Consider the following 8,834-nt stretch of genomic DNA (forward strand, 5'->3'; position numbering starts at 1 on the left):
CACACACACACACACAAACTTTATTGTACATTCATGTAGCTCAGTGACAGACACTTGTTGTGCTGTGCAGGAAAAGAGGCTTTCAGGGAGGAAACAAACATTCAGTTTGTGCTGCTTGATGTTAATGGAACATGAATGCACACACAAACATACACAAATGAAACGTTTAGCCTCTATTAATGTTACTGCAAACACTAAGGGGAAGGCAAATCAGAACAAATAAGACTTTAGAGAACAAAAACTAAAATGTAAACCATGTATTCATCTACTACGGTTCAACTGTAACTTCATATGTTACGTTGAGAAAAGGACATCCACTTATTGATGAAGGCATATATGTGTTGTTGAAGGTCGAAGTCATTCAACAAAATGACTGTAATAGACCTGTTAATTGGTCAGCCCATTAATCGGGCATATTATTTGGCATTCTGAGATAATCTGCATCGGCTCATGTCTGTGCTCACAAGGCCGATAAATAAAACATGTCCTCAGACACATTTGCAGGCAGCCTTGTCAGGGTGGCTGTTGTGGAACAATGTGAGTGCTCTTGCCTGAATTTCCTATAGAACAGAATACAATAGTACATTGATTTGACTTGGTTTTGATATCAGCATTATATATCAGCAGCCCAGCTCTCCAAAGATCAGCGTCAGATACTGGAAATCCCATCAGTCGACACTAGTTCTGAGGACAGGGATCTCTTGTTTTTCAAATACTACCTAATGACAACAATTTTGCTCCCTTTAAATTACTATAAAACTAAACTAAAACTGCAATGTACTATTTATTTTCATTGTCAAATCATCGAGGTAGTCTTTTTCCCTCTTTCTGAATAATTTTATCTGTGAAAAATAGTGAAAAATGTCAAGTTCTGAGAGATTTTCATTATTATACATTATTCTATAAATGAAACAGAGAAAAGAAGCAAAAAAAGCCTAGGAGCAGCACATATTTGGCATTTTTGCTAAATTAAACAACTTAATTGATCAAAATTGTAGCTGTCATTGAACTAATTGATTGATTGTTTAAGCTCTACTCCAAGCTATGCAACTAATAATAAAAAAAAACTAATTATAACATTTCGGAGCTGGTTTTGCACATACTGTCTATGATTTATTAAACTTTGACCCTTTATTATTCTTAACATTTATCTTACCTAACTACCTCTGAAGAAGACATTTTAACGCAGTCAGCCCAATGGTCCCACATTTCTAGGACATTTTCAGATTTTAGGTATTGTGTTCCTACATTGGGTTAGTGTTAGGGAATAGGTTGGGTGTAATTGGCTACCAAATTGGGAGAAAGGGGGATAAAATCTGACACAAATTTATGAAAAATCAAATGTGCGAACATAGGGCCTAATTTTGGGAAAAAATCGTAGATATGTGGGAACATAGGGCTGTGAGAACATGGAGCTGTGGGAACATTTTAACCACTACGAAATGTTGAACACAATAACATAACTTTCACGTTGCAGTGTTGAAATGTGATGAATGAGACACACGAAAGCTATTACGCTAAAGAAGGATGCTACATTAATTACTCACCTGTTGTTTCTTTCCAGTCGTGTATCATGGCAGCCAGAGGAACATGAAACCGCCACATAAGTTACATAAGTTACATAAGACGCCATATTGTGTTTAAAAAGGTCTTCTGGAGGGATTCTGGTTCATTTAACTTTACTTATTTGGCTGTTTATAGTCGCAATTAATGTTACAGACTTTTCAAACTTGTCACTTGATTTTTGAACGAACTGCGCCATCACCTGGTACGTTACGTCCAACACGCCTTGACGTCATCACGCAGCGACGAGGAAGTGCTGCTGTGCGCGTCCTTCACTTCACCAACACGTTACAAAAAGTCTTGTAATGTCTGAACGGTTTTACTCTGATGTTTCTGCTTTTATCGAGTGACAGAAGCAAACAGCAGAGGTGGCTGGGACAAATAAATCCTTTCGGAGGTTTTAGCGTTTTATTCGGTGAGTGAGTGAGTTGAGTTACAAGCGAACTACCGGCTTACCATCCTTGTGTTGGATGACAGATAGGTGTTTGAATGTGAATTATTTGTTGTCTATTCAAAGTGAACACGGTGCAGTGCTGTTATTGAGGTTAAATTTAAGATATTAGGTCATTTGAGGCTGATTGTCTGTAAATTGACAACATAAACATACAGTAAAATTAAAAGTGGTGTAAACCTGAGGGACACTATATGAGGATAAACAGTAAACACACAGCATATAGTTGCAGGATATATTACAGTAATGAAGGGACTACAGGGAGATATTTCTAAGCATAGGATAATGCTTGTTTTAGGGTAGCCAGTTATTCATAATGGTGTTTTTCAGCTGTTTCGCCCGTTCGTTTAAAACACAGCCTTTACTGTTTTTACTTTCCTCCCAGGGTCAAGCAGTGATGGCGGCTCCAAACTCTGCAGAGAGGAAGGCCTGCTGGGACGCCAGAGACCGGCTGTGGAAATGTCTGGATGACAATGATGATAAAGCTGCATCCTGCCAGAAGTTCCAGAGCGAGTTTGAGACAAATTGCCCTGCTCAATGGGTAAACTATACTGTCTTTTACCTTTGTGATGAGTGAGGTCTGTATTTACCATATATCTTGATGGCGAATAATCCCCACTGACACAAGCACACTTCAGTTAGAGCTTAAAGCTCAAGCAGTGAAAGCTTAAATCCTCTTTTCCATTTTTCCCTTGCAGGTGAAATATTTCGCCAAGAGGAGAGACTTCCTGAAATACAAAGAGAAGATGCAGGCAGAAAGCTTCAAACCTGCTGACAACCCCCGGCAGCCTTCTTAACCACGAGACGGCAGACTATCAACATCTGCGACTATCTGACTTTTAGCCTTATTCAGACCAGGGCCAGAGGTGCAGGACTTGGAGAAGAGTTTCCCAACTTTATTATGAGTACCTGAACTTCCACTTTATTGTTATTTATTTGTACAGAGATAAAAGCTGCATCAAGAACATGCATATTAGCAGCAAGAGCGTCCTGAGCTTCCCCCCTCAGAAATACTACGTCAGATCATGTTCACCCACCCAGCTGGTCTGAGATGTTTGATAACAAAGGAAGCCAAAATGACAAGAGATTGAAAAGATTGTTGTTCAGTGAATCCAGTTCTCTGAGTCAGTTGGATTACTTGTGAAATTTAAAATGATGCTGGAGTACTTTGTGATCCCTGCGGTCACACATACTGGGTCTGTATCAACACTCATCCTAACACTGTTCAAGATGATTTTTTTGTGATTGTGTTTATCTCAAGTATCACCTCCTCTCTATTTCTGTTATCAGCCATTGTATTCTGTGTGGAGGACACACAGTGTGATTTTACAGATTAAAACTAATCTTTACTGATTGCTGATAGTGAACTTTTAATTTCAGGACAGAGCCTCAATAGGCAAAATCTCAAAAGTGTGACAGGCTTGTGGTGGTGTATGTAGATAAATAAAAAAATAAATACAATCAGTGGTTTTAGTTGTTTTATTGCTGTGCATGTGTAACGTTGTATCATCCTAACTCTAGTTTTTGTCCGAGTTGGATATGAATGAAACATCTATTATATATATATGATATAACACATAATTTAGGAATATTACATCTCATTTGGAAAAAAAGGCAAAGGCACATTATCTTTATATTACAAATCTGTATGTATTTACAAAGGAGTGTGGCCCCTGGTTCAAAGGTCACTGCTGTAACACCATCAAGATGTAAGAAACCTTCAGTATAACTGAATAAATTACAAAAGAACAGTGTAGGCTTTTGATTCTGCCTACACTAGAACCTATAATGGAATGATATAAAAAAAGCCACAAATTACATTTAAAATTTGTGTAAAAATATAAAGCATATCTTTTTATATTTTTGCACAGTACAGTGAATGTTACGTGCAAACTTTTTCACCACCAGACAACAGTTAATATGATTTGACAAGTTGATTGAACGAACTACTGAACCATACAACCCTGTGCTACCTCACTGTCTCTCCTCCTTAAAGGCTGTGATTCTGCAGCCTCCCAAATCCTTCTGCGTCCACATGCCAGGAGGAAATAAAGACCAAACATGGCCATCCTGTTGCTTAACATGCTGATCTAACAGGTTTCATACAAATATATATGTATCTTGATCATTACTGTAGCTATTGATGCTTGATAAAGATTTGTTTGAGTGTACCTGCTGACTTTACACTGATCAAATTTTTAAGGTTTAAGATCATATTGGCAAAAGTGACAACATCAGCTAGTAACATATTAAATATAGTACAGTTTACATTCTTAATATACTTAATTTACTTTGAGAACATGGCTGCGAAAAAAGCAAAGTAAAAAAGCAAATTACACTACTGCTTTCCATCCTGCGCTGCACTGAGATCACAGCAAGGCATTAACACTGGAGACATGATGTTAAAGTGTAGTATGACAGGCAATATGGTGAAGGCACTTGTGCTACTGCAAGGCGCTTTGAGTAAACAAAAGGCAAAATGTTCACAGTATGATGGCTCGCAAAATAAACTTCAGAAACTTTGGTAGAGACATCAGTCCTAGATTTGTAAAGCAATGCAGGTAGCAGCTATGCCTGTGTATATGCTTTCAATGTGTTGCTAAATATACACAAGCTTTTATATGTTGAGAAACAGATCATGTAGACTCTTATGTATACAGTACATTATCAGCCATAGTAGAAGCCTCTTTTCATGCATTTATCTTGTTTTGAAGCTGCAGCAGGAAACTATAAAAATAATAGAGACGCTATGGGACCCTGGGAATTAGACTCAACAATCAACTATCTTTCTTGGCCTCCAATGCAAAGCGTCTTTATATCTTTCTTGGCTCTGATTGGTTGTTTTGTTCAGGCCCAGTTGATTCTTACAAATTCTATTAGGAGCACAAGGACGAACCAGAGGAACCTAATTTTTCCCAGATTATCTGTCTCGTGTTCTATTGTCAGGATATAGTGAAAGCTTCAGCAAATGTTACAAAAAGTTATTTTTATAAAAGTTACCTACTGCAGCTTTACTACAGCAGTCGGCTCTTTCTTTTACACTGGACAGTGTAGCCAAAGTGATACATCGAAACTAAATGTGTGATCGTAAATGTATGTGATCTGGCTGCATACATTTAAGTGCAGCAGAAGTTCAGCAAGCATGCAGTAAAAAGAGGCTTATCTACAGTGACCATATAGCTTATTTCTATCTAAATGCAAAATAATCCACATGCATGGTGTGGCTCTGAGAACACCAGGCAGCTTCTAAAAACCTAACTTATCATTGTTTCTATTATAAATCAAAATATCAGTTCTTAATCACCAAATATGTTTGTAGCTTTTTAGTAATATCTTCAGTGATTTCGGTAAAAACAGAATCTCCGTCAAACTTCGTTAACGGAGGTAAAACAAAAAAGGTTCTTGCTGGAGGTCAGTGCTTACACTGGCCACTTTGACAAAGGCATTCTAAATTCCTCGTAACGCCCCCTTATGGCCAAAAAGTATACACTTCAAATTATTGTAGCTAAGCAACAGGTAATGTTTTTTCGCTCTTGTCTTCTTCTCCTCCTTCCCTCCATCCTTCTTCCTCCTTCAAGTCCAGTTTAATCAGTCTAAGAGAGGGCTTTACTCTGAGCAAGACCGTCGTCTTTACACATTTCCATGTCGTCTTTCCTCACAGAAACACAGACCCATCTCTTTCCTTCCTACCAGCTGCAACCCAGTGGTGGTTATAAGCTCCCAGTGACGTTCCTGGCCACTGCCCAGGTTGGGAACTCAGTCAGGTTGAAGAGGGGAACCCCCCACGTGGTGATGGCCAGCATCACTACCGCCACGCCGATCAGGTTGACCCCGAAGCCGGCTTTGACCTGGAGAAGAGGAGGATGGAAAGGAAAAATAAATGGTAATATGTTGAAAAATATGAGTTTATATTAAATTAGTTTATATGAAAATAAATATGATTATTTAGTGTTCCGGTTCGCCAAGAGTTAAGAAAGAAAAATCCTCAACCCTCTGAACAACAACTTTGACACACTGTACTCTTGAGCCTTTTGATGCTGCAGGTGCAGAAAGAGCATGTGACTTTGTGTGTGTGTGTGTGTGTGTGTGTGTGTCGTACCATGTCGCTGATCTTCACGTGGCCGTAACTGAAGACTATGGCGTTGGGGGGGTTCCCCACTGGAAGCATAACCCCGAATGACACGCACATGGTGGACGGGATCAAAGTGTGGAGGGGGTTGATGAGCAGAGTCTCTGACTGGAAGCAGGGAAGTGGGTGAAAAACAACAACAAAGTAAGAGAGAGAAAGGGAAGACAGAAATGACAGAAGGTAGATAAATAAATGGAGAACATTAGGAAGAGGAGAGGTCAAAGGTCATACTAAAAACTGCTTTTATAGGCTTTCACGTTTACAAAGCAAGATGCAATTACACTAACACAAGAGTCTGGGATATTAGTGTTCCCTGCTAACACATTAGCTTTCCACAGTGAAAAGTCTATTATTTCAAAATGGCCACACACAACACTGCAAAAACAGATCATTGAACAGAAGTCTTTTAAAGGAGTAGTTTTAACATTTTACAAAATAAATAAAAATGCACTTATTCGGTTTCTTGATGAGTCACATGAGAAGGTTGAAGGTTCACATCTGTCTTTAGTGTGAAGCTGGAACCAGCAGTTGCTTAGCTTAGCTTAGCATAAAGACTAGAAACAGGGGGAAACAGCTAGCTGGGCTCTGTCCAAAAGTAACAAAATCCACCTAGCAGCAACTCTAAAGCTCACCAATAAGAAAAGTGTGTAAGCTACTATTTCTTGGAGTCTTATCATCACCATGAGGTTGCAAGGCAACAAGGTGCAATGTGTCAATTAATGAGTTTCAGAAGCGCTTGTAGTCAGATTTATTGACTGTACTTTTGGACTGCACACCCTACCTATTTTTAGTTAAGCTAACATATTGATCTCTCAGCATCCTTTAGATTAAGTATTTCATTCTTTTGTTTTGCTAGTGTGCTAGGTGTGCAGAAATTCCCCCTTCATTGTGTAAGTAAAATTTTGGACTACCTATTATTTTCTGAGCACAGCCTCACTGAATGCATTATTCACATAAAGGACCTACTTTATTAATCTAAACACACAAGTCTGGATTTTATGTGGTTGTTTTCCCCTCGTTTGTGTCTCCCGATTCTAAGCGTCAGAGTGTGTGTCGTACCAGCGCTGACAGAATGGGCAGGAAGACGGTGAGAGTTGCCGGGTTGGAGGCGAACTCAGTGACCGCCGACACCAGCAGACAGGCCAGCAGGGTGACGGCCCAGGGAGGAAGACCACTCATGGGCTCCAGCTGTCTGCCGATCCACACTGACAGGCCTGACACCTGCACACACACACACACACACATATTCATACAGACATGTGAGCAACCTCAAAGAGTCAGCCTCTCACGCTCCAGCTGCAATCATGTCTACCTGAACCTCTGCTGCTTTGACCTCAAGTCATTCAAATCAAGGTTGTGCACAGACAGACAGTAAGAGGCTAGAGCTCCTGGTGGCCATCTCTTGTCATTACCAGATTCAATCTCATAAGATGCATGTAAATCACATCATTTGAACATTTAAAACTTTATGAGAAAACCTGAGGCTAATCTTGAAGATAAAAATGGCTCCTAACCCTCAACCTACTCCTAAGATGGTACAGTAATGCAATACAACAGCAAACAAACACATGTATAGTACCTTGCAACCGGCAGCCAGTGCATAGCCTCCTCCCACCAGGATGACGATCTCCCACGGCATCAGTCTCTGGAAGTCCTTCCAGGTGATCATGGGAGCCAGTGGGTCATCGTCCTCTGATGGTTTAAAACCACAGAGAATAAGTATCAGTACAGCTTGATGGGGTAATCCGTTGTTTTTATTTAATAATCATCACACCTATGAATTATTTTGTTATCAATATTTTAAGTATTCCTGTGCTTAAATATTGTGGATTTTAAAAACAGTTTTGTACTGTTTAGTTTTTTGGTAATGAGTGATATTTAGAGATTCATTTCTGCTGAAAGAGAACTTATTTCATTGTGTTGTAGCATATATACAGTAAACGATAAAGATAGTTTAGCTTTACGTCTAAATGATTTAGACATAATTTGGTCCTAATTATAAGGAAAATATAAATTTCTTTAAAAGAAATACTCAAATTAATATCAATTTATTATTGGAAACTTTATTATTGGAAACAAATATGTTAATTGGTTTGCTTTTACATAGATTTTTCGCATTTCAGCTGACCTGTTGTGAAGACAATCTAGACTGCGGTATTGTAGAGATTTATATGTTGAAAACAATTTTCTCTATAATTACTAACAATTTTTTCTATAATTACTACCAAATAACACAGTTCCAGTTTAAAATTGAGGATCCAATAAATAAATAAATACTACATTTTCTGAAGCAGAGACTTCATGTGAATGAATTCATGTCCTGTTAGATAACCTTTAGCAAAAGAGTAAAATATTGAACATAATTTTGTCCAGTTTGTGTGTTTTTGTCTATGTCTTAAACATCAAACATTGTAAAAAGACAAATGGCTCGCAGCTGTTTGCACGCCTGAACTAGATCTGCCTCTCTTACAGGTTACGGTGTTAAGAGGTTAGTGGACTGTCGAGTGACCGCACTAAAACATGTTTTGAGCGGCACAGTGAAATACAATAAATGTCAGAGTTTTCCAGTGTTTTTCAAACTGTTGCTCAACCGTGGAGAACGACTGTGTCTGAAGTTGAGCTGTTTCTGTTGTTGGGATCCAAGGATACCTTTAAATATGAACATGTCCATTTGAAGTATTTAACTGGACC

The 8,834-nt window shown here is 38.7% G+C and overlaps 2 protein-coding genes across 2 annotated transcripts in view; one reads left to right on the forward strand and one right to left on the reverse strand.

Annotated features, from left to right (window-relative positions):
• Positions 1-1,793: 1,793 nt before the first annotated feature.
• Positions 1,794-3,482, forward strand: LOC118340060 (cytochrome c oxidase assembly factor 6 homolog). The gene is made up of 3 exons (XM_035677916.1): positions 1,794-1,978; positions 2,400-2,555; positions 2,713-3,482. Exons 2-3 carry the CDS (start codon positions 2,412-2,414, stop codon positions 2,809-2,811), a joined length of 243 nt encoding a protein of 80 aa, XP_035533809.1. The 5' UTR covers positions 1,794-1,978; positions 2,400-2,411; the 3' UTR covers positions 2,812-3,482.
• Positions 3,473-8,834, reverse strand: part of slc13a4 (solute carrier family 13 member 4) — an 18,967-nt gene continuing 13,605 nt past the window's right edge. Inside the window, exons 10-13 of the mRNA XM_035681062.1 lie at positions 7,723-7,835; positions 7,203-7,364; positions 6,114-6,251; positions 3,473-5,862 (exon numbers count right to left, since the gene is read on the reverse strand). Coding sequence (XP_035536955.1) covers positions 5,725-5,862; positions 6,114-6,251; positions 7,203-7,364; positions 7,723-7,835 — 551 coding nt within the window. The 3' untranslated portion in view covers positions 3,473-5,724. The remainder of the gene's footprint in view (positions 5,863-6,113; positions 6,252-7,202; positions 7,365-7,722; positions 7,836-8,834) is intronic.

This window comes from Morone saxatilis, unplaced genomic scaffold (assembly GCF_004916995.1).
Source record: "Morone saxatilis isolate NCDOM2014 unplaced genomic scaffold, NCSU_SB_2.0 Contig10, whole genome shotgun sequence".
Lineage (NCBI taxonomy): Eukaryota > Metazoa > Chordata > Actinopteri > Moronidae > Morone > Morone saxatilis.

Coding starts and splice junctions, on each gene's coding strand:
- LOC118340060 (XM_035677916.1), top strand. CDS start 2,412: ATGGCGGCTCCAAACTCTGCAGAGAGGAAGGCCTGCTGGGACGCCAGA. Junction 2,556..2,712: donor CAAATTGCCCTGCTCAATGG/GTAAACTATACT, acceptor TTTCCCTTGCAG/GTGAAATATTTCGCCAAGAG.